The following is a 26,244-nucleotide window of genomic DNA, read 5'->3' as shown; positions in this document are numbered from 1 at the left end:
AATAGGAATCAGTTGAAGTGAAGTATTCATGTGCTGACTGCTGAAAGCTAATCACCAGCCCATCTTTACAAGCTCTAGATAGGATTTCTTACGCATGTTTGGTTTGCTAAGGGATTAAAAATGCATTATGATGTGAAAGGAAATTTTACCAGTTATCCATAAAACTTTTGCACGCCTCACCTACATATAGATAACTATTGTGTTTTAGTAAGCACAAGAACTTGCAAGTATGAAAGCAAAGGAAGCAGAAACTCTTGTCCTGCCAGAGTGTGCCCCATCAAGAGAGGGAAAAGATTTTGTACCAAAAAAGCTAAGAAAATTTGTGAATTTGATTAGATATGGCTTTGGAATTCTGAGAAAGAACCTCTTTTGTATTTGTACTTCAACCTTTTTCATTTAGTGAAATTATTTGTTCCATCTTCATCCTTGAAGGTAGATTTAAGTTGAATGAAATTACACTACGTGTGCAGTTTCCTCGTATTTTCTTCAATTCTCTTTGATTAGCACTCAAAGAATCTAGTCTAGCTTCGGTCTGTTCAGATAGAAAGAGCAGAGAATTTCATTCCATCTCTCATGTTATATGGTTTGATGTGCATGAGAGCAATCTTGGAAGAAATGGATATTCTATTTTAAGTCCGACATTAGGAAAATTTCTATTTCAAAGCAATGCACAATTTGTTCCTTGCATTTGATAATTAGTAATGTCATATTTAGATCAAGTCCTAAGTAATAACAATTACACACATTTAAACCCCAAACCCGGAAAGGAAGAAATATAGCAAAAGAGATTAGGCATATATCGTGATCTGAAGGTGTAAATCAGGTTTTATCATTTTCTTTATGAGATGTAGTTTTCTCTGCAATTTGTCCACTAAAGCAACATAGTAAAACATTTGCAAAGAGTATTGTGGAGGTGACTCATTACATTCAAGGGCAGATGTGAGATTCTAAATATTCAACTAACTTTTTGTTCTTTTATGAGAAACCGAACACCAAACTGCTTCGATCAATTCTGTTCTCTTTCCCATTGTTTGGTCCAGTTCTGTAAATGAGCAATGCTGAGATTTTCAAAATGAACCAAATAAATCAAAGCTGAAATGAATTAACAGAATGCGTGCCCTTACATACAGCTAACTAGTATTATGATCCAAGAAAGCTTGTGATGCTTCCCACAGCACACATACACACATTTTGTTGCAGAGGCAGTATTGCTCGGAGATAAAAAGGCATCATGCAACTTATGAGAGGGCAACGCTAGATGCCAAAGAGATCAAGAAAAAGAAGAAGTGATTTTAGCATTGCAACCGTTAAGAGAATCTAGTTTGCAATAACATGCTGTTTGTTGTTTTATTCTTTATTTTTAGGAGAAACAGATTTAAGTGATTTTTCAGTAATCTGGGTGATGTAGGAATCTAAGTCATACACCTGCACTTGCTTCTAAGCAAAAGTAGTTGATGGAACTAAAACTATCCATATTCCAATAGATTTAGCAAAATGCTCATATGTAACTCATGAATATCAGAGACAATGGTAAAATTGAAGACAAGGATAAGCGACCATCATCCTTTTAACATGATTCACTGATATTACAATGCATCTGCAGCTAAATAAAAAGCAGGAAATGACTTAATCTAGATGGTCTCTAAACTAATTATGTAAAGTTTTTCAACAAAGGACCATAACATCACAATTCTTACTTGAAACAGCCAAATCCAGCAGCAAGATGACCAGTAAAGCCCATGGCTAGTCTGGTCTCAACCATTCCACCAATCATCGGATCCAATCCTGATGTCCTTGCCTCCTCAATAATTTCAAGTCCCCCAACAATGCCAACTTTGGCAAGCTTAATGTTAATGACATCTGCAAGATTTCCTGTTATTATTCTCTTCGCATCAACTAAACTATGACAACTCTCATCTGCTGCAACAGATACCCCATATTTGCCTTTCGCAATATGGGTAACATGACCAAGTCCTTCCCAATCATCTCTATGAACTGGTTATTCAACAAAAAAATTGGACTTGGACCCATTTCTGAAAGAAACAAGTCAATTTAAATTAGTTTCAGTGATCAGAAAAGCCTAAATTCTTGAAATTGAATGCAATTTTATTGGAAAGAGGGGTGGGCTGGGGGTGTTAGAGAGGGATTCAGATACAATCCATGAATCCCCTCTTCATATCAAGTCAGTTGATAAGCTGAAGCCAACATCAATGAGTAATTACCGTGCAATTTTTCAAAAACTTCAATAGCTTACAGGTTTATAACCCTCATTAGCATCCAAGATAAATAAGCAATCAGGATGAACCGCACGAATAGCTTGAAGAACCTCTACGTCCTCCCTCGGGTTCTTTCCCACCTTCAACTTTAAAGTTTTGAATCCTTGTTTTGGGTACTTTGAAGCCAATTCTCAATTCAGCAGCTTCTGCAGGAGATACGATTGGAATCTGCATATGTAAGTAGTATGAATGAGGCCACATTTCATAGCCAATGCATTCAGTATGCCAAAACCACAAATTGCAGTTCGAATCAATTTGGCATGTGCTCCAAAATGGACATAATGCAGCAAAAAGCTGTGTTGCACACACAGGGAAACAACAAAAACCACTTTTTTTCACACCACACCTGGTAAAACAGAGAATGTGGAGAAAGAGACAAAACACACCCTTCCCCACTTTTCAGATAGCCCCGAGTTGCTTTTGCAGGACAAATGTATATTAAAACACAGAAAGAAAAAGGATAAAATTATCAATAACCAAAATAATAAGAGAATCACCAAGAATGCACTGAACTGTTATTTAGTTGTTTTGCTATCAGAAGCTGCATCAAACAATCGCCACAAAGGTACACCAATGCTTTTAGCCACTGCATCAGTTAATGTCATCTCAACTCCTTCCCTAATCTTCAAATGCAGAAAAAAGTTCAATGAGCACTAGAAACCCCTTTTACTTGAAAGGTGAAGATTCTAACAGAAAAAAACAGATTAAGAATGGCACGTTTCCACCACATTGTTACCACATGTAGTTTGCACGCGAGTATCACATATCCAATGGATGTTGAATCAAACTTAATACCAGTAAACAACTATTTTTATATGTTTTATCAGAATTATAATTAAACATCAGGAACTAAAGGCTATCAGCAGAAGCAGGTTTACCAGATCATATTGCAACGCTTCTTATGTGCGACAGTTCGATCCTCTACTACTTTTCACAAATGTTAAATATTTCCAGTTCAAGATAATACATAAAAATACTCATGAAGTTACACCAAAAACCTTAGCATCATTTCAGTCCCAAAAATTAACCAGATATTTGTATTTTAGCATCATCAAAGCATGTAGACAAAAGATTTTATATACATATATATATATATAGTAACACAGGCATCATAAAAATCCAATCTAAGAAAATCAATAAACCAAATAGTCCACTTCCTAATTAAAAGACTCAATAAAACATGCAATCACCAAATTAACAAAACCATAAATAACCAATAACAAAAACCACAAGTAATTCAAGTAATTCAAATCCCGAATACCAAAAAAACAACTAAAACCCTCAATTCTACACACCGAAGCAAACTCGTGTCCGGGAAGAATGTCCAAAACCAAGCCCAGCGTCATCGATGGACTGTCCTTCAGCAACTCACAGGCCTCGCTAGCCTTAACCATTGCAGTGGACTGATCCTCTGCAGTAACAAATGGCAACATCGGTGCCTCACCCCACCCCACACAACCATCGCTCAAATCAATCCTAATTGCCACATTTTCTACTTTATCAAGCCTCGATGAGGCTATTGTAAAAAGGTGCAATCAATGGTCTATTCTCTGCCCTCTTAACATCCATGGCAAAACTCTCCGTCAAGTCCCTAAAATGAAAGCTTGAAACTTTTGTGGGTTTTGATCCAGCCATTGCTTTTGTTGCATAAATCTTGCAAATGGGATCTGGAGGTTTCGAGGGTTTTGGAGGGGTTTTAAGGGAGAGATGGAGAGACCCCATTGAAAGCATTTAGTACTGATTTGGGGTTTTGAGAATTGGGGTTTTAGCGTGGTTGGTTTTTTTTTTTTTATTATTATTATAATAAAGTGTTTTTTTAAAATAAAATAAGGTTGATTTAACCATTTAGGTGGTGGTCTAGTGATAAGACCTTGGGACCAAGAAGTTTGCTCCCTTTGTGGTCTCAGATTCGAGCCCTGTGGTTGCTCATATAATGGCCACTTGAGGCTTACATGGTTGTTAACTTCAGGGCTCGTGGGATTAGTCGAGGTGCGCGCAAGCTGGTCCGGACACCCACGTTAAACTAAAAAAATAATTATTTGGTTGATTTTTGTATTTAGTATTTTTAAATTGTTTTAATGGATTTATATTAAAAATAAATTTAAAAAAATAAAAAATATTATTTTAATGAATTTAAAATAATATTTTAAAAATTAAACTTTTAATTGGAATATGAAATCGAAGTGGGAGGATGAAATTTACTGTAACTTTAAAGTGTTTTTAATTCAAGATAATTTTTTTTTTATTTTGTTGTTTCTTCATGTGTTTTTGTTTCATCTGTTTGTTTTCATTTCCTGTTGGATAAAATTCTTTTTAAGTCTTCGTAGTTAAGTAAGTATTTCACTTTAATCCTTCTAATTTATAATTCATAAATTAACTCTCTAAATTTAATAAATTATAAACTTATTTTACAACAATCAATAATCAAATCACTATTGAAGATATGCTCTATTTCTTACGCATCTTAGATTTAAACTTTGCACTAAATAATAATAATAAAATAATAAATTGAAGCTTGTTAAAAAATCATTTTAACCTAATAGTTTAAGCTGTTATGTTAGATTTTAATATATAATTTATATTATTCTCTAACAAATCCCCTCAAGTTAAAAATTTTTGGGCTTGAAACTTACACAAACTCATATTATCTTATACTTAATTTTTATCAAATAAATGGAGATGGTGAGATTTGAACTCGTGACCGCTTGGTTATTAAAGCTCTGATATCATGTCAAAAAATCATCTTAGCCTCATAATTTAAAATATTAAATTAAATCTCAAGATATAATTTATATTATTCTTAAAAAAAAAAAAAACCAATTATTTTGCAAACAGGTGCGTGCATATGTGGTCTATTTTGAGTTCCATCATGCAGAATATGGCTGGCAGATGCTTATCAGTTCTTGAAATTTGGGTAGAAAATGATGTGGCTCTCGTAGTTGAATGCCCTGGCAGCCAGGAACTGGATTCTTCTTTGTAAGGTAAAGCACAATCAAATAACATGATAAGATTAAAAACAAATTTCTTGTTAATATATAGCAGTAGCGGCCATGCAAAGCAACCTTCAAGGCCAAGCCCCAAGCCATGCCTTGCTTGTTTACGTCCATACCTTACTTTACCACAAAGCTTAGAACCCTTTCGATCATGCATGCGCATCTATATATAAGCAGCTGGTGCAAATCTTACCAGCACAGATTCATTAATCATCTTACCTCTTTATAGAAACAAAAGGGGGAGTTCTTATATTCAGTCCTAAGGATCGTAATCATGCCGATTATTTATTCATCGGATTCGGAAAATGAAACAACGCCGCGGACAAAGCTTTTTGGGAGGCAAAGACCGATACGTTCTGTTCTAGGAGGAGGACAAGGTAACAGCATGTTTTTATGTGTCCAATCTAGCTATAGTACGTAGTAAGACAAACATACTCATGTTAGATTATATTCTCAGCTTCATTGTTTCATTGCAAAATCGGCATATATATATCATGTTTCTTAAACTTTGCTCTTGGAATTTGCAGTTGCTGATGTATTATTATGGGAAAACAAAAAAGTATCAGCGGCACTTTCTGTTGGAATGACTGTATTGTGGCTTCTTTTCGAGGTTGCGGAGTACAATCTTGTGACTCTCTTCAGTCACATCTCCATCGCTACAATGCTCATTGTATTCATATGGTTTACCACCGCAGATTTCTTCAATTGGTAAATAATTAATCGCCCGTATATATGATTTTGCTTATATTTACCAGCAGAATTATATTATTTTCTTGATCACAAAGTTGCAGTCCTAAATCCCAGTCAATAATATCTTTACATGTTCTTACTTAATTCCTAGCCACTGCATTAATTGGATTGAATCATAAACTACTTTTCAGGAGTCATCCCGAACTCCCAACAAGTATTTTAGACAAATCTACATTCCAGGAATTCGCTTCAACCCTCCATGGAAGATCCAATCAGGCCTTGTCAAAGTTCATGGACATCGCACGTGGAAAAGAACCAGCACTCTTCTTCATGGTATACTTGCCATTCATTAACAGCAATCATTCTAATTTGAAACAAATTCTTGATCAATTACTGGCACATGACTAACATTAATCTTTGTTTTTTTTTTATCTCTCGTGTATCTGTTATCAGGCAATATTCTTTCTCTATATATTATCTGTGATTGGAAACTATTTCACCTTCTTGAATTTCCTGTATCTATGTGAGTAAGAAATTTCTGGCAACTGCCTTCTTAATCAAACATATACTTGCCCCATCCATGCAAATTGTAGGACTAACGAGTTGATTTCTTGTGTGTCAAGGTTTTGTTTGCTTGCAAACTCTGCCATTTCTCTATAATAAATATGAGGATGAGGTTGACAGGTATGCTGGGAAATTGATTCGACGAGCTAAGAAAATGTTTAAGAGGTTTGATTCCAGTGTTCTTAACAAGATACCAAGAGGGCCTGCGAAAGAGAAGAAAACCAGATGAAATGCCATTTCTTTCCACCGAAGATGAAAATGTGTAAATAAAAAGGTGCTTCGTTTAATTTATATGTATGCTTGTGGAAGTTTGTTATCATAGATTTGCAAAGCTGGTTCCTTGTGTGATGTAAATATGAACAGCAATAAAAAGTTGGGATTTCTCTTTTTTTCTTTTAATTGTTCATTCTCATAAGTATTTGTATATTCGTTTTTTTTTTTTCCAGAAGTAAATTTTATTGCTCGTGAAAAAGATTGCTAGACCAAAAAAAAATTAATTTTTAAAATAATAAAAATTAAAAAATTAATTTGAAGAACTTAACAAAAACTTGAAAAACCAGCAAGTTGAAAAACTTAGAAAATCATCCTGCAAAATTAACCTATTTCATTGGCATGAGCATATTTCTATTTACAAGGCTTGGTTTTACAAATACAATTTGTTTTTCTTGGTTTTCTATTTTTTTTTATTTCCATGTTTTTATGTTTTCTGATTTTTTCTTGGATTTTTCACGATATTTTCATTCAAAAGGGACAAAAGGTATGTATCAAAATGCTAAAACAAAAACGTTTGAACTCAAAAATCCCAACTAATTAACAAGATGCATGCTAATGCTTGAAAAATGCATTAATCAACATAATAGTAGCTAGGAAATGATCCAAATTATTTAATGCTTGAGAACCAACTAATATCATTTTCAATTCGATTTGATTTGATTTTTATAAAAAAAAAAAATTAATCGATCAGGATTTAGCTAGTGAAAGTTGATGCCCAATTTGAAGAGGGCAAGTGGAGGCCACAGACCTCACTATGACTGCACGATCAGGATTTAGCTGTCACAAATTATGTGGTAAATTGGCTGTGATGTTATAGTTCTTCAGCAAATTCATCGATCTTAATGAGAACAAAGAGTGGGAGCATGTGCAACACAAAGTATTCCTCTTGGCGCTGTGCTTGATTCCCACTTCCCACTCCAAAAGACATATATACAGTACCCCATATAGCTAGGAATTGAGAGATCGACGGCGAGGCCTTTGACAGAGGTGCTCACAGAGGATGGAAGTGGTGGCATTGATGGTTCATGTCTAGCTAGTAGTGCTCTTGCGAGCAGTTTTGCTAACCCTTTGTCTACTTTCAGCCATAGTCTTCTCTTGTGCAGATGGTGCATCAAAGAACAAATCATCTGAAGCTGATTCGGCCATTTATGGTGGAGGGTGTGCTGCTGGATGTGGTGCAGCCGCCTGTGGTGGATGACAGTTCTTACTTCTGTTTTCTCATACCGCAATTAAACCTAGAAAACCTTGCAGCTTTTGTACACTGTAGTGGTCAATTGATCGACTGGGCTATGTTCAGAAATTCAAAGCAACAGTTGTTCGTTGTCTTGGCGATGTTACAGAGATATCCCACCAATCATGGAAAAGAATGTTGAAGTCCATTTATAGTAGCTTTAATCAATAATTGGTACTTTTGAATTTTTCTGCTCAGAGGTAAAAGTTATACCCAAAGAATTGGTATAGCGTTCCAAACACATATTGGGTAAATTTTGAATTTTTTTATTTAAAATTATTTTTTAAATTATTTATATATACTAATATTAAAAATAATTTTTAAAAATTAATAAAAAAAATATTTTAATATATTTTCAAACAAAAATTAATCACTACTCCACTTCCAAAACCTTAACCAACAAAATTATCAATGTAGTGTTAAATAAAAAAAAAAAAAGTTGTGCATTGATTTTGAATACAATTCATGAGAATGGAGGCTTATTTTTCATCCAAACTCGGCGGTAGCTTTATGTTAATTATATATTATATATATTCAAGTATAATCGAACTATAAACAATAATGTCAAGATGGCCGAGTTGGTCTAAGGCGCCAGTTTCAGGTACTGGTCCGAAAGGGCATGGGTTCGAATCCCATTCTTGACAATATATTTTTCCTATTTTTCCCCTTCACGTGAATTTCTTAGGCTAGTCGACTAAAGTTTAGAATTTCTCCTTCTTCTTCTTTTCCCTTACGGAAAGATCAATTATTCTTACCACACAACCTTTTAATTACACCTACAAAAAATTGATATTTATAACATTTGGATCTATAACCACATCCCAATTCTAATCACTTCTTATTATTGTTTTATCAAAATTGGCAAACATTTTGTTCGTAAGAAAAAACGAAAGAAAAGTATAATAATAATAATAATAAATTCAACAATCTCGTCATCAATCCGCATCCTTCTAAGAGCTCGTTTGGCTCAGTGTTTGTGGCAACGTTTTTTTTTTAATAGTTGCAACATATCGTTTGGTTACAAAACGAGCCGCAATTTTCATGCATGGGCCCCACCATTATCTGCGTTCAAAACTCAGTTTTATTGAAGCAGAAACTGCATGCTTTTCGCAATGTTACGTTTCCTGTTTATTGCAACTGTGTTTATAAACACAATATTTTACAAAGGCACCGAAGAAGAAGAAGAAGAAGAAGAAGGTGGCTGGAACATAAACAGAGCATAGTGGAGAGCAGCTCCCTTAGCTCACCGCCAGCCACTTCTCTTCCCCTTCCCCTTCCCCTTCCCCTTCTCCTTCCCCTTCATTTTCTCCTTCGTCTTCTGCATTCTCCACTGTTCACGTGAAATGTGAACAGTGAAGAGCAGCTCACCACCGGCCTCCGTCGTTTTCACCGCCAGCCACTGTTCTTCCTCTTCCCTTCTCCTTCTCCTTCCCCTTCCCCTTCTCCTTTTGTATGCTCCACTATTCATGGCCGGACCGGGTCCGGCCCAAACCTAAATGCCCGTGTCTAGGTCCAACCCAGTAAAATAAAAAAAATCTAAAAACATTTCTCAGATATTGTGTTTTATTTGAAAAACTAATGTTTATTATTATTTAATGACACTACATAATTATATTAAAAGGAGATCGCATGATGACGTAACATTTGCAGAATTTGATCGCAATCCCAATTTTATTTCTGATGATATTTTACCTGATGTTGTGCACGCTCAGGAAGCCATGAAAACTGTAGTTCTTGTCGGATGGATTTCCTATGTGATGGAATTGCAAATAATTTAATGGAACAATAAAAAATACTTTATATAAAGTATTGTTTATTTCATGATGTAATAACAGTAGTTAAATGTACAACATTTCAATTAAAAACTATCAATATTAATATATGTCTTTTTTTGTTATTTTATAACCTTAATTTGAAAAGCATTCTTAACCAAATACATTAAACTATTTTTTGTTCAACCTCAATTTTAACCACAATTTTAACCAAACATATATTTTTCCAAATCAATCTCAACTAAAAATACTTTTATAAAACAACTTTTTTCAAACCACAACCACAATAGCTACCATAATATCAAACACACGTAGTAATATTGATGCTTGGACATATTAGGGTGAATAAGAAATTGCTTGTGTTAAAAAAATTGTTTTAAAATAGAGTTATATCTTTTTAAAACAAATAAATGTGTTTGTTAAATAAAAAAATAAAATGAATGTTAAATTAATTTTCAGAAATTTATATATAAATAGACAAATACAAAATGTTTTTAATATTCACATCAATTCTTGGCTATTAAAACCTTTTTTATTTTACTCTTTCTCTTGTCAAATTAAGTAACTCGTAATTTTATTGATTTTTTATTTTGTCTTTATATTTTAAAAAATTATACTTTACATCTATAAAAAAAAAAGCAACAAAGTTTATATAATTTCCATTTTATTTCAATTAATGACAAAAAAATCTTTGATTTATTAAAAGAATAAAATTATCACTCTCTTCTTCTTCTTCTTTTGCCAAATATAATTCTAGCCACCATTCTCTACCATGCTCAAACCCAACAAAAATTTGAAACATCAACTGACAAATATATTTATTTATTCATCTTAAAAATCTGATAAAAAAACAACATAAATTTTCCCTAATTTCTTTTATAATGCTTTTGATTTATTAGTCTGCATCAAAATCTTCAAAAGCCCAAGCATGTTCTTCATGAAAATTGTTAGAGAATAATATAAATCATATCCTGGGACCTCACCTAACAGCTTAAGCTATTGGGTTGAGATGGTTCTTTGACATGGTATCAGAGCCTTGATGACCAAGCGGTCACGAGTTCGAATCTCACAATCCCCATTTATTTGATAAAAATTAAGCACAAGGTAATGTGGGCCTGTGCAAGTTTCAAGCCCAAAGGGCTTTTACTTGAGGGGGTGTGTTAGAGAATAATATAAATCATATCCTGGGACCTCACCTAACAGCTTAAGCTATTGGGTTGAGATGGTTCTTTGACAAAGATCAACCTCTTCTTGAAAAAACGTTTCTCACATATTCAACGCTCTTGTTCTGAATCCTCTCAGCAATAGCTTGGTTAAGCACATCAAACAAATCTTTAAATCTCTAAATAGTTAGCCACGTGAATCATCTCCACTAAATAAATCTTCGTTAGTCTTTTCTCTGGCAAACTCTGTGTTGGGCTTTTTCTTCTCTGCTTCATCTGGGTTTGCTGTATACTTGGTTTGTTCATTGCATAACTCAATAACTTGGGACAATGGCTTGGCTGACACATTAGAGAAGGGCACAATGTCGGTTGATGATGGTTAGTCTTCAAAGAACGATTTCACCGTCGCAAATTCCATGTCTACAGATTCTTCTACTTCAAAGATCTGGTCGTCTGAAGGTTTTGAGAGTGATTTTCTTGGTAGGTTTGGTTGTTTCAATGAAAATTATGTGTTGTCATGGGATTTTTTAAGACCCAGAGAAAAAACCCAAATTCATTTTCATTGGTTACAGAACTCTAATTGAGAAGGGAAGTAATGAGAGAAGGGAGAGAAAAATGGGAAAAGATTGAAAAAAAAATTTGACATGGCATCTATATATTTATGTTGTATTATATATAAGAGTAAATCTATCTTTTTATATTATTTTAAATTTTAAATTTATCGATAATGCAAAATGTAATTTTTTAAAATATAAAAGCAACACGAAAAAAAATCAAATTATATGTACTGGATGTAATTTTTCTAAACTGTTTTGAGACTAAAGGATTGATCATTAGAGGCTATTTCATTACAAAATTATATTATGAATAAAATGACTCATAAAAAATAAGACAAGACACTATGTGATTTATAGAATAGTAGAAGATCATTCTATAAATACATGAAAATACAGGTTGGAATAGAACTATGTATAGCTAGTTCCACTAGAGTTTGAGTTTATAACTTTAAACAAAGTCATAGAAAAAATAAAGTAGATTTGCAACTTTTTAAAGGATATTTCAAGTTGGTCAAAACTTGTGTCATACACACGCAAGCACACACATTGTGATAGGCAATTTGCTATTGATAGAGCGTGAAATTATATAATATGGTAAATCTTGACACATTCATTGAATACACAATAACTTAAAACAATTGCTCTTAAATAAGATTATCTATATTAACTATATAAAGTCAAAGAATAATATTATGGACACTACTAAAAAATTAATAGATAGCAATAGAATTATCGACAAAAAATATTTTGTTGGTAATGTCCGATGAAAATAGTGATAGAACATTTGTGTTGGATATTTTTAATGGAAATAGCAATGAAACATGTTTCACAGGTAATTTCCGGTGGAATTGTTGACAGAAGAAAAATAAAAAAAATTAATAAATATTTAATCAATTATTATTATACTGATAGATTTGTCAAGGACCACTGGTCGATAAAAAAAATGTGTGAATATCTTATTAGTATTTTAATTCATCAACACACATTAAATCCCCAATGATAAGCTAACCAACTACATGAATCCATCAACAATATCATCGGTAATTAAAATGTCAATGAATGTCAAGCATAAACATTGACAGAATATTTTGTTAATGTTTATCAATTTTTTAGTAGTGGGATTCGCTTATAAAAGACTTAATTATAAGAGAGCAAGTTGATAAATCATTGAGGGGGACGAAGCTCATATTTAAAGAATTACCAAGTTGCCAACTCAACCAAGATTACTAGAGATTATAAGACCTGGGTTTAAAGAAACAACCAAATCATATGTCAATTTAATTGTAACACTCTTATATATTCATTTGATAAATGATTCTTGTAGTTAAAACCAAAATAAGTGAACCTTTTAAAATTATTCTTATATCTTCAGAAACTCAAATGGAGTATTGCAGGATATTATTAATAAGAAATCACCTAAATGAGTGTCAAATAAGGCCACTTCTATGAGAATTTAAAAAAAATATTAAATTTTCTAGAACACTTATAGAATCCAAAATGTATTTGAGATCAAAATAGCCACAATCATAAGAATCAAAATTATAGAAAGAGAAATTGGATGATCTCTATTTTCTAGATACACATAAAAAGCTAAATAGTTTATTGAATCATCTTCCCTTTTAAGTCGAGTGAATTTGATAGCTTTTACTGAAGGATATTCAAAATCAAAGGTTACATCACCCAATACTAAGAAATTTCATTCTTGTTGTCTTTTCTTTTCCTATGTCTACTTTGTAATTTATTTTAATCAAATAATTTCTATTTATGTAAGTGATTGTTAGGATGAATGAAAAATATAATCTCTTTAAAAAACATGTTTCAAAATAGAGTTGTCTTTTAAAAATATAGATAGATGTTTTTGTAAAATGAAAAATAATTTATTTTTAAATGAAAGGAATATTAATTTAATTGTCAAAATTGTTTATATAATAGACAATTCAAAAAGATTTTAAAAAAAAAAATTGCTAGATACGATGCTGATCCCTCAGAAGACATCCAAATCAGCCACAAGATGTCAATCAATAAGCAAAGCATTCGACAGAACCAGATTCTAAACAATATTAGCACTCAATAAGCAGAAAATAACCATCAAAGTTTGTGAGAAAGCAACTTAATTTGAAGTAGAGATCATCAGCAAGCTGGCCGAGGTAACATATACAAAAATTTCAGGTTTTTCTCAGACCTTCTAGATTGCAAATCATTAGCCTTGCCCTTGTGTGACATCCTACTTCTTGATGGCCCAAAAGAGTGTTTGTGACGACTTGGCCGACAATCTGAATCATCTATGTCCGAAAATGATGAGTAGATTTTCTTCTCTGATCCACAATGACGACAACAGGTAAGCCGCTTCCTTGCTTGCCCAGCAGCTTTACATCCAATCTTGCAAGGCAACATGATGCAACACCAAACAATAGAAAGTGGGCAAGAAACACAGAATAAACATGTACTGCAAGCAAACTCTATAGCTTCATGATGACATTTTGAATCTTTTCTCCCAGGGAAAAAGCAAGAAGAAGAAGTGGAAGTACAAAACCCTTCCCTCCATTTCGTTTGCTTTTCGTATTTGCTTCTTCTTGAAGGAGATCAGAAAGAAAACCTAGCTTTCGATGATATTTTACTGCTTTGTATCGGAAAATAGTACAACTCAATAAAGAGATACCTAAGCCATTGATCTTTTTAAACCTTATCATCAACCTACTTTCTTTGGTAGTTTACTTTCTTCTTTTTTCCTTCCTTTAGACCTTCATTTCTTTCTTTCCTTCTTTTTATCCTGTGTTGGAATATGCCTTGGAATACTTTTCACATGCTATCTATATTAGTTTAAAATGCTCTGTAGTCAATTAGTTGGTTACACATTATTACTAGATTTAATAGTTTAACTAACAGAAATTTTTGTCGGTATTTACACTAACAGTCTGTGATTATTTTACCGACGAGATTATGAACGAAAAATATATGTTGGAAAAACGCTCATCGGTAATTTATGGTATATCAGTAAGTCCATCGTTACTAAATTTCCTGAAGGCTTTACAGACAAAACATGCGCGGCAAAAAAAAATTATCTGCTTCCTTTCGTTGGTAATTCCCTCGGTACGATTTAACATATTACCGACAGGAGAACCGTATGTAATTCTGTCAGTGAGTTAATAGTTGCAATGACATTTGCAGTAATTCTTTTCCAACTCTCTGTAATATACCGACGGACTAATTTTGTCGGTGAGTTAACAGTAGCATTGATATTTGTTGTAATTCTTTTCCAACTCTCTAGAATATTCAAATATTTAAAAATAAGTTATCTTAATATTAATCAAATATTTATTACAAATTTAAATATTTGTACGTTCAAATACAATAAAACTAGAATAGAGGTGGCGCTGGAGGAGAAGAAGGAGACTAGTCGTTCCCAGGACCGTGGGCCACTAAGAGGGTGCACATATACCACCCCTCTGTAATCTCATCTTCATTACCACTAGGCAAAGTTCTCCATAATTCACAGAGAGTGGGTCATATTTTTCATTAAGATGGGACGTATGTTCTTGTATTCCTTGATCTAACAAGGTCGCGAACTCCAAAGATTGAGTGCTCGAGATTGATTGCGAGCATCCAACGGTCAAAACACTATGGGTCATCCGCAAGTTCTCGATCGTAGTATTAGAAAGTCTGTACACCTTATTTCTATCAGGTCCACCGAACGATCCTGCCTCTAACCACAAATCCAAATCGATATTCGGGTGGGTCGAAGGATCGTCCGCGTATCTCTCCTTCAACTGGCTATTATATGTCTCCTGGAAATAAAAAATAAATTCATCAAATTTAAGTAAATAATAACTTAAGAAAAAAATGGTTGAAAACTAACATACCATAAACTATTGAGCTCGACTATCCACGAACTGATGCACTCCTTTTTGGTGATCATCACTCCGAATGTGCATTTCCACAAAAAGCTCCATTAGGTTTGGCTCACGTCCAAGAACCATAGCCATCAGGATAGAAATATTGTCAATTAAATATATTTTATAAACAACAACAAATTAAAAAAATGGATGTAATTAAGAAAAATCTTACCATCTATTTCGCATGCAAAACAAACGAAACGGAGCCACCAGTGTGCGTGGTCACAGAACCGTGAATTTTCCAGCTCTAGTTCCCCGCATCGAACTGTGAACGTTGCGTGAAACGTGTGGACATCATGTGATGAATGTATTCTGCTCATGTAGTCTCCGAGATGTATGGCGGTCTAAAATTCTTCCAAACTGCCATGTCATTTCAGCCTGGTAGATCACTTTCTTTCGCATATTTTTTGGATTCGTTTTGTGTCTCGTACAAAAATCATGCAACCTATATGGTACAAACAAATTATCTATAAGTAAATGACAAATGAAATTTTAATATTTGGAAAAACAATTATCCTGATTTTGATGTTACCTAGTTGCAACGTGATTCTCTCAAACCCTCCTCGTAGCATTATCATTAGCTCTATCACATTCAAATTTTCTCTTGCAATAAAAATTTATAAAAAAAAATTAGTAATTTCAATAAAGTAAACAAATTAATATAATAAAAAAATAAGTTAATACTAACCTTAAACCTTGAAAACCATACATCGACATGCGGTTTCCATTCAAGATGTTTGGAAACTTGGCTCCATTGAAATAATGGAATTTTCATTGATGATTTAAATGCCGATGTGATTGTTCGGGCAACCTCAATATTTATAAACCTGAAATTGGATAAATTTAAAGAAATATTATTTTTTTTTCAAAAATTATTAAACATGTCATTGTGAACCAAAACAAACTTACATTGAAAGGTTATTCTTCCACTGCGCCTCATACTTGCAGGTGAATGGACCCCATTGTGAAAGGACCCCCCCTCTATGTTGTGGCATCGCACTCAATGAGGTAGCGACGTGAGTTGATGCTTGTACCTAAAGTGTCTCTTCTAAGTCAACACCTAATGACTCGTGGTTGTCATTATCGCTGCTAGAAGAACTATCAACAATCTTGTCCTCACGACGTGCAATTGATTTTTTCTTAGGCATCTACACAACTTTATGGAAAAAAAAATAAACCATTTCTATTTTAAAAAAAAATCGACAGCACCTCTCCTGAATGGGAAGCTGCATAATTTTTTTAATCTTGTAAATACACAATATATATGTCACAAATCAGTTGATTTTATTTAATTTCTACCAATAATTTTGAATAATTCAATTTCATAGAAAATTCTCATTTTCTACGTGATAATATTTTTAATCCTAAATTTACAAGAATTTATTTTAAATGGAATACATACAATATAATAATTAAAATTAATCCTACACATTTAATTAAATATTAAAAACAAAAATAAACAAAGAAAATAACTAAAATTCAACAAAATAATGAAAAAATTATTTCAATAACAACTACAATTCAACACAATTATTTCTAAGTGGTAATACTTGTGATCCTAAATTCACAAAAAACATATTCTAAATGGAACACAATACAAAATAATAATTAAATTTAATCATATACATTTAATTGAAATTGAACAATAAATTTGAAAAAAGTAACTAAAATTCAATAAAATAATGAAAACTTATTTCAATAACAACTAAAATTCATCACAACTATTAATTCATAAAATTATTAAGAGCAAATAATTGAACAAAAACAAAGACAAAAAAAAAAGAAAAAATAATGGATAAGGAATGAACAATTCTTACTTTAATGGCGTGCTTAGTTTCGAAGTTGAACTGGGTGTGATACAAAAAAAACCAAAATAAATGAAAATACATTGTTAATAAACCCAAAAAATAAGAAGAAAATACTTTTAAAAAAAAAAGTTAACCCATAAATACATGTTGATTGTGTTGAGAAAAAGAAAGCTTGATTTCTAGCTTTGATGTTTGAGAGACAAAGGAGAAGAGAAGACCACAGAAAATAAGAGAGAAGAACTGAGTTTTCAAGATGAGAGAAGAAGAGAGAACAAATTGAAGGTTTGTTGTGCCCATGTAGCTTTTATATTAGGTTTTACAGGCGGAATTCCTAACGGACAATTAAATATTATTATTTTTAAAAATTTTGTCGATGATTTCATCTGTAAAGTTAAATTGAAATTTTCAATTCACACTAAATATTTCAAAAACTCCTCCAGTTTTTTTAATTCTCTCGGTAATAGAGAACACAGTCAACGGTCAGAAATGCATTAATTACCAGCATGTTGGAATTCTGATTCCAACGGTGATTTTGTTGGGAAATCTGTAAAACAACATGTACCTCAGTCAGTAAGTGCATTAATTGTCAGCGCGTTCCGTCGGTGATTTTGTTGGAAAAATAAAATCATTAATTGGAATCAATGTCTTGGGAAGGGGAACGATTCTCATCGCCTCCATAATATACCGACAGACACAGCCCATCAGTATACCTGTGTAATGAACACTATGAACAGTGCCAGAGAGAAAGGGAACAGTTCTCATTACCTCTGGAATATACCAACGGACATAACTTATACGTATATTCGTGTGTAATGAACATCATGAACAGTGCCAGTAGGAAGGGGAACAGTTCCAAGAATGAACTCTAATGCACTAAGATGTCATCAATGAACACCGCAACAAACATGTCCAAATAGGCTTGAAATACCTTGTTCATCAAATCCATGAACATTGTTGGAGCATTAGTCGGTCCAAATAGCATCACTAAAAACTTATGGTGCTCATAACAAGTTCTAAATATGATTTTTTGGATGTCTTGCTCCTTTATCCTCAACTGGTAGTACCATGTCCTTAAGTCTATCTTTAAAAACACTTTTTCTCCTTTTAATTGATTAAACAAGTCATCTATCCTTTATAATGGATACTTGTTTTTTACCGTCATCTTATTTAACTGTCTGCAATCGATACAAAGTCTAAGGGTGTTGTCCTTCTTCTTTACAATAGTATCAATGCTCCTTATGGTGAATTGCTCAAGCATATAAACCCCTTACCAAATAATTCATGTAGTTTAATCTTCAATTCAGCCAACTTTATGGGAGTCATCCTATATGGTGATTGAGCTATAGAAGTGATACCGGGCAATAAATCGATGGAAACCTCAACTTCTCTTTCTAGAGATAATCCCTGTAGCTCCTCTAGAAACATCTCTAGAAATTCTTTTACTATCAAAAGTTTTGATAGCTCAATATTATCACTCATGGTGTCTATTATACAAGTAAGATAAGTTTCACACCCTTTTCCCATTAATTTCCTAGCGATCATTACCAAAATTATACAATTTAATATGACATTTCTTTCTCTCCTAAATGTTCCTCTTCTGTCACACAGTACTCAAAGAGTATCCATCAAAATCATGTGATTCCAATAGTATTAAATCTACTCCCATGTCAACCCCCTTTATACTAGCCCTTACCTTTTTATACACGTAATCAATATTTATTGATTCTAAAGAAATACTTATTATAAATCCCTTTTCTACCTTACTAGGAGCTCTCCCAAGTTTCTCTATTATTTCATTTGCTACAACTCACTGTGGCATCGGGGTCAATTAATGCCACTATGTTTGGGGTAGCTCTGACATCCCCATAATGTGAAATACCCTACCCTGTGTCCTATCTCCATGAGTCCTGGGTCATCTCCGGTAGCCATTAGCTCCAGACTAAGCTGGCCTGGTAGGTCTGTCCATGGTGACAAATTGCCACTGGCTCTGTGTCATTCTCTCTTCACATGTCCTTTCTCTCCATAATAATGGCATCACGACTCAGATAAAACACTCTCTCCACCTGTGCCCTTCATGTCTACACATAGCATCAAATTAGCGATACAGAACAATTTTAAGGGTGTCTCTGCTCGTAGCAAGCACACTAGGGTATACATTAGTTTTCGGCTCCGAAGTTCGTCCACTAAAACTAACTTTCTAACTTAACTATCCCCAGTCAATCCCCCAACTGTACTCTGAAATGACCCCGCAGAAGATCCTCCCCGACTAAAATTCCCCTTCTTCTTCTTAAACTAACTAAATTTACCTCCTTTACTCTTATTTCATCATGGGGAAGAGTTGCAATGAATTGTCTAAATTCAGCATTGGCGTCTAAGACAGCCTACCACAACAGAGATATTCTTATTCAAATTAAAATTAAGGTTACAAGAGAGAAGTAGATTTTGAAAGGAGGACAGGACCAATCAACATAACTATCCTCTAATAACTTGTTTTGAAAGGATGCAAGATAACTGAACGTTTAAGAATATTTCAAGAGAAATATGGAAGAACATCAGACGAGAATCATCAGTTTTTAACAGAAGTGGAATATAATTCCAAACCGTTTCAAGCAGCAAAGTAGCAAAATATAAATGTTGAAAGAGTTGGCATGCGACATCGTCTATCCATTCATCTAATAGGATATTGCATCATGGACAACAACAAAATTTATTAACTCTGTTCAAAAAGTAACAAAAATCATAGAACCGCTGGCAATAAATTAAAAAGACAACTAAAATAACATTGGTGAATTTTCTCAGTAATATGGCATTTTGTCGATTGGTGGAATCAATCAACCACGCATGTTTTCCCCTAAATTTGTGATGACCTGCAAGTAGCTCTTTGTAAAGTTCTATGCTCGTATGGATACCCAAGATTTGTTTTCCTAACCCCAAATTTCATTCTTGTATAAGCCTGGGGTTGGTAATTGAATTCTCAAGCAGAAATGGTGTTAGATCCTTGCCCAGTGATCTTGGAATGCAACCTCACCATGAAAGCTGGATTGGCTCTAAGTCTGTCCTTGCAATATGAAACTCGAGCTTCTTCTGCCAATTTGGTAGCTTTCCCAGCTTCTTCGATGAGTGCAAAGAGAGTCCTAAGGCAATCTTTTCTGTTTTCCTCTCGGTGTTCAAACCTGTAGAAGGGAAATCATTTATATTTTTTGAGTCACAAGGAGTGCATCCGGTGCATAGTTAATGAAAAGAGGAAGCAAAATCAGAAGTGAGCCTGCATCCACAGCCTTGAAAACACCAAAACACAACCACATAATTAAATATAATTCTGGTTGTGTACATAATAACGGACCTCTCAGCGACTGCACATATTTTCACAAAGTGGAAAGTTCTATTCTATAGGACAGGGGAGCTGGAAGATGGAAAGGAAGAAGACTTTTAACACAGGCATATTATTACCTCAAGAGGAAAGGAAATTACATGAGAAAATCATAATCAGCTGATTATGGGACCGAAAAAAGCTTAAAAGTGCAAAGCCTCTCCTCTTTAATTCTCTCTCTCTCTCTCTCTGTTTTTTTTTTTTTTTCCCAAGATTGAAAGAAGATTCAAGAAAAATAAGTCAAAGCAAAATGAAAACAAGCACTTGACAGAATACATGGGACCCTATAAAATCTATATATTGAAAATCTAGCAATCAATAAAATATAGAAAATCAAAATATGTAATTGTTTGTTGGCTTTACCTCTCACTGGTGATTGTAAGTTCATCTCTTCCAGGATGGTACCTTTTTCCAACCAGTTCCCTCAACCGTCTAAATTGAGGTTTTGAAAGCCCAAGTTCTTTGACAGTAACAGACATTTTCACTTTTCGGTTTTTGGGATGCCATGCATCACCACCTGGAGCAAAGACTACCCGTGTTTGCCACCTAATAATTGGCCCCACACCTGGTGGGTCATCTAAGTGCTTTTTCTTGTCTGGAACAGTAGCCTCATCAAACTGTGGTGGGCCTTCAGCTTCCATTTTCTTTACATAATCCATGACCAACTCATCCTCAAATTTCTTGAACAGCTCGTAAGCTTCTTCAGCCTCAATCTCTCCTCTTTCGCACATATCCCCCAGTTCATTGAATTTCTTTTCCACCTTCTCTTTTATGTCATCTAATAAAAACAACAAGAATTCAAAGATAGCAACAGATGGCAGGAAAATTTGAACTGAGTAATTACAATATCATGGATGTTCAGAAAAAAATGCTGTAAACACCCATAGACATCAACCACTGAGATTGGAAAATGACACCATGACAATTACGAAATTATATAGCTCATATAGACATTGCAAATCTTTGGGCAGAGACAGCAACAGTTCAACAGGTAAAACTCCTAGCTTTCTTGATAGGCTTTTTTCCTAAAATATGATTGAAGTTGCAAATATTCACCACCATTTAAATTATAGCTAACATATGGTAATGGAAGAGGGCTTGTAGTGGAAGTGGACTCTGTAGTGGAGCAGATAAGCTCGTTTGGTATTGCAGCAGCGGTTGCTTTTCAAAGTGTTTTTCGTTTAGAAATGCATCAAAATAATATTTTTTTATTTTTTTTAAATTCATTTTTGACATCAATACATCAAAACAATCCAAAAACACTAAAAAAAATAATTTTAAGCAAAAAAAAATCAAATTTTGGGCAAACAGCGTTTTGGCCGCAATGCCAAACACCCTCGATGGGATGGGCGGACCTCCATGAGTCTTCTATGTTTGCAAGGGTGGGGGGTCAAGTTGATTGATTTGCGAATAGGTGGGTCTTCCAATTAGGGGAGGTGTAAAGAGGGATCTTTCTGAATAGAAGGAGACTTTGAGGAAATGGGAACTTGATTACACAATCCACCAACATCTGATCAGGGGGTTTTCTTAACCTATTTAGGGAAAACTTGCTTAGAAGAAGGAGGCTTGGATTTAATGGGCTTTTTCCGTGCTGATGCAAGAAATTGCTATCAGCACACCATACTCTTACTCTGAATTACAAGAGTAAGGTATTTTCCAGAAAATACATATATTTGTAGCAAAATAGTCCATATCAAAACCACATCATATGAGAGTGAGAATTCAATCATGCTTATAAAGTTGATCATCAACATGTGCAATAAAACACACTTATTTCGTCTCATTGGCAAAATGGTCATGACACAGAAGAAAGGTCCATAAATTTAAAAACTTTCATTAGTTTCCACTGTTGCTATTAAATCGTAAGTCCAGATAGCATCCTCTTATTTCATCTCATTGGCAACTGGTCACGACCCAAAGTACTGCTCCTATGCTCAGCAACAATTGTAGCTGCTCATCTGAATGTAAAGTTTATGGTGTACCTCTCTTGACAATACCATCCCAGCACAGAATTCTAGCCATATTATATGAGGCTAGAGAGATCATTCATATCAAAATAAAATTCTGGCTTCTTACAAATTTTCTGTTGGGTATACTACAAATTTTCCAAAATAACTCAAATATACTAGTTTCAGCAACCAAGCAGAAGAAACTCGACAGCAAAACCATTAATAAAAAAACCACCATAAGGTTATTGCAAATTTATAACATGTACATGGGAAATGTTCATTAACCCTGCTGAAAGTGTGTATCACCTTTGTGTTAGTCCCTACATTCTTATATGACATTCAGAAAAAGTACTTGAATACATATTGTGACATTCAAACACAGCAAAAGAAATGTTCCTGGAACAGAAGGCTAACATGTCTCATCAACTACAGGCTTCAGAAATCACAGAGCATATTTTATTTTATTTTTGAATTTTGAGTTATCAAAGAATTAAACGATACTTTGAATTCTAGGTCACTTCTCCATGCCTTCCACTTGAGGAAAGTCTAAATGGACTTTTGAGCTACACTATGGGATGAGAAAAAACACTCAGTAGTCGCAGAATGAAGGAAGATAACTCTAACTCTAATTGCTGAAGTCTTGGATCAGCTTTGGGGGAAGATTACGGAAGTAGATGGGCAAGGGGTCTGAAAGTAGGCAAAGGTGAAAAGGCTAGGGGAGCAAAAACAAGGAAACCCATTAAAAGAAAGAGTTCTTAACAGCATCAACCTGTAACCTTCCAACGATAGAGGTTTTTTAACAAAAAATGACAATCCAACAGCATCTAATCCTTTTTTTCCCAAAATATGTAGTAGATCCTCATTAGTTCTATTGTTCTGATAATTTTGTCCAATAGCAAATTTAGCAAACTCTAAGGAGCTTTTTAGTTAATGAAAAAAAAAGACTTTCAATATCCGTAGTGCTAGCAAAGGAAAATCCCAGAACAGTCCAAATAATATGATTCCATAAGTTTTTCATCAGATATGTCTTAACTCAACTTACCTAAGACATGCTCCAAATGACTAAGTTGAGCTGAGCAGAGCAAAACAGATCCGCCCAAATGCTATTCTCATTTTTCTTCTTCCAAAGAAAGGATAATTATAATAAAAATCTTATTCACAGATACAGATACATAACTTAACTAGTCCATAAGCAAACCAATGACTATTGCCAACAAATATGTCATCAGGTAATGTCCATGGCTATTGATTGTATCAATTAACTTATGATTGCACAAGCATGATTAACAAATAATAGCAGCATGGAACCATAAGCAGTTGCAAATTAATGCATAAAATACTTAAAGACTGTAGGTATAACCGTTCTTAGTAATAATTTTGAAGCACTAAGAATCTAATTTCAAAATTCTAATCAATTAAACAGAGAGAAATTATGATCGAATCTAGAAAGCATCATGCAACTGATGACAACTGAAAACCCAAAAAGAAAAAATACAATGGCTGCAGTTTGCTGCACATAATAAAACAAATAAATTACTACCAGAATGAAATAACAAACAAACTCCATAACAAAATTCACAAGATGTAGAAAAAAGAAAGAAGCAAATTGTAAAACCATCATACCTGGAAGAAGCTTATCCCAGCTAAGCATGTCCTCCAGAATTTCCTCACACTCCTTTGTATCCTTTATAAATCCATGGTCCATCGCCTCCTTTACCATCTCATCCCACTTCTTGTCATCCATATTGAAGTATTGATCCTGCATCATTTTCTTCGCCACATATTCTTTAGCATCACACAAATCATTGAGCTCCTTATCAGTCTCGTACAGTTCATCGAAATCCGATTGAAACTCTTCAGCATCCACATCACTCAATGGCTTCATTCGAAGTTCTTCCATCAACTCATCATCAGTCTCCTCATGCTTCCGCGATAACTTTCTCTGTAAAACTGCTTCCATTATCGAAGGCAGCACTTCCCCGTCGCCCTTGAAGTACTTATCCATCATCTCTCTTAGCTCTGCCATAAAGAAACCAGCCAAGTAAATAACATATAAATGAATGAACATAACAAAAAACAAAAATCTGATCTTGAAAAAAATTCACTAATTCATATATCTCCCAACAATTTATCAAAATCATGCAAAATCATAATGATTTATCTCTAAAAGCCCCCAATTAGGATGCTATGTTATCCCATCATTCACACATTAACAAGCAAAAAAAAAACTTTTGATTTCTGAGAAAACATGGGTAAGGAATCTAAATTATTCTACAAAATCTGAATTTTTTTAAACTGAGGTCCCTAACTAATTCAAACCCAAAAAAAAATCCAAAACACCAATACAAGAACAAAAACTTCCATTTTCCATTCATTTTCTCAGTAACCAAGCGCCCAAACAGACAACAACAAAATTCACTAAAAAATCATTTTTTTCGCGTTTACCTTTGTTACTCACATCCTTAACTTCATCAGAATCATCTTTCTTTCTCAGTTCCGCTAGAGCTGAAGATTCAGGGAGTGGTTCAGGAGGGGTATTGTTGGACGAGTCGGAGTAGAACCTGAGTCTGGGGTGTGTTGAAGCAGCGAGGGAGGGGTTGGGGATTGTGGGGTTGGGGTGGGGAGAAGACTGAAGGAGATGGCGAGTGTAGAGAGTGACATTTCTTGGTAGAAATCTTCTCATCATTTTTCCTTCCTCTCTTCTTGCTTTAGGGTTTTAGATTTCAGGGTTTCTCATCTCTGTTGTTTTTAGTTTACTGCAGCGACAACCCTACACTGTCTGCGGCTCTGCGCTCAGCTTGGCTTCGCCTATTCCACATTCCCTTTCCTCTTCTTTTTTTCCCCTTAGATATTTTAAAATAGTCAATGAATAATATTTATATTTATTTAGTAAAAGAGAAAATAACATCCAAATCTATTAAAAATAATAAAGATATCAATTTTATTAATAATCTCTCTTGAGTAACACATTAACAAATATATTGAAAGATATGTTGATATATAGTAATTAGTAATTTTTTTATTTTTATTAATATTGATATTCAAATTAGTTTATGTGTATTTTGACTAATTTTACGGATTCTAAAATTAACGACCATGTAGGTTTTTAGTAGCCCTGAAGATATTTAAACTCATAATTTTTAGGAATTAAAAATAAAATCTGAACAATTAAATTATTCTTTAAAATTTAATAATAATTAGTAATATTTTATATTAACATGTTTTGTTGATAGATAGTTAATATGTGATGTACTAACCATATCATATCAATAAATATAAATGTTAAGATGCAAGTATAGCTCTATTCCATATCGAGATATTGGAGGCTTGTGATATACGATGATGCTTTTTTTATTTATTTTTCAAATAAATGGTAAATAGAATTTATTATTTATGTTAATTTAGTTTTAATATACAAAAATTGCCTCAAAGATAGCTTACTGTTAAAACAAAACTAAAAACTGTGTTTTCGTGAAAAAATTGTATTATTGTAAATTTTATTTATAATGGTGGCAAATCTTTAATTATTTTAAAAAATTGCTTGGATTCTTTCTCTTTATACTTAGTGTATTTATCACCATTTGTTTTGATATTATCTTTATTATTTTGTAATTTTTATAATCTTTTTTTTTTACATTTTTTTTGAAAAAATTATTATTATTTATTCTTTACGCTTGGAATATTTATCACACTATATTTAGTCTA

The 26,244-nt window shown here is 33.5% G+C and overlaps 2 protein-coding genes, 1 non-coding gene and 1 pseudogene across 3 annotated transcripts; 2 read left to right on the top strand and 2 right to left on the bottom strand.

The window, feature by feature from the left end:
- Window positions 1-1,441: 1,441 nt before the first annotated feature.
- Window positions 1,442-4,043, bottom strand: LOC18105547 (L-Ala-D/L-amino acid epimerase-like; annotated as a pseudogene).
- A 1,429-nt stretch (window positions 4,044-5,472) lies between these two features.
- Window positions 5,473-6,915, top strand: LOC7453887 (reticulon-like protein B9). The gene is made up of 5 exons (XM_002321455.4): window positions 5,473-5,646; window positions 5,797-5,977; window positions 6,151-6,292; window positions 6,413-6,482; window positions 6,583-6,915. Exons 1-5 carry the CDS (start codon window positions 5,544-5,546, stop codon window positions 6,750-6,752), a joined length of 666 nt encoding a protein of 221 aa, XP_002321491.3. The 5' UTR covers window positions 5,473-5,543; the 3' UTR covers window positions 6,753-6,915.
- A 1,675-nt stretch (window positions 6,916-8,590) lies between these two features.
- On the top strand, window positions 8,591-8,671 carry TRNAL-CAG (transfer RNA leucine (anticodon CAG)). The gene has a single exon. It is a non-coding gene; the product is annotated as a tRNA-Leu (tRNA).
- An 11,237-nt stretch (window positions 8,672-19,908) lies between these two features.
- On the bottom strand, window positions 19,909-25,370 carry LOC7475651 (uncharacterized). The gene is made up of 4 exons (XM_002322033.4): window positions 24,985-25,370; window positions 24,163-24,558; window positions 20,954-21,368; window positions 19,909-20,393 (listed from the first exon to the last, which is right to left on the bottom strand). Exons 1-4 carry the CDS (start codon window positions 25,223-25,225, stop codon window positions 20,195-20,197), a joined length of 1,251 nt encoding a protein of 416 aa, XP_002322069.3. The 5' UTR covers window positions 25,226-25,370; the 3' UTR covers window positions 19,909-20,194.
- Window positions 25,371-26,244: the final 874 nt, after the last annotated feature.

Source organism: Populus trichocarpa, chromosome 15, assembly GCF_000002775.5.
Source record: "Populus trichocarpa isolate Nisqually-1 chromosome 15, P.trichocarpa_v4.1, whole genome shotgun sequence".
NCBI classification, from domain to species: domain Eukaryota; kingdom Viridiplantae; phylum Streptophyta; class Magnoliopsida; order Malpighiales; family Salicaceae; genus Populus; species Populus trichocarpa.
This window is presented reverse-complemented; position numbering and strand designations above follow the sequence as displayed.

Excerpts from the sequence above, each read along its gene's own strand:
- LOC7453887 (XM_002321455.4), top strand. The coding sequence starts at position 5,544 with ATGCCGATTATTTATTCATCGGATTCGGAAAATGAAACAACGCCGCGG. Across the intron at positions 5,647-5,796 it reads TGTTCTAGGAGGAGGACAAG|TTGCTGATGTATTATTATGG; the intron begins GTAACAGCATGT and ends TGGAATTTGCAG. Across the intron at positions 5,978-6,150 it reads ACCGCAGATTTCTTCAATTG|GAGTCATCCCGAACTCCCAA; the intron begins GTAAATAATTAA and ends ACTACTTTTCAG.
- LOC7475651 (XM_002322033.4), bottom strand. The coding sequence starts at position 25,225 with ATGATGAGAAGATTTCTACCAAGAAATGTCACTCTCTACACTCGCCAT. Across the intron at positions 24,559-24,984 it reads TAAGGATGTGAGTAACAAAG|AGCTAAGAGAGATGATGGAT; the intron begins GTAAACGCGAAA and ends TCTTTATGGCAG. Across the intron at positions 21,369-24,162 it reads CTGGGATAAGCTTCTTCCAG|ATGACATAAAAGAGAAGGTG; the intron begins GTATGATGGTTT and ends TGTTTTTATTAG.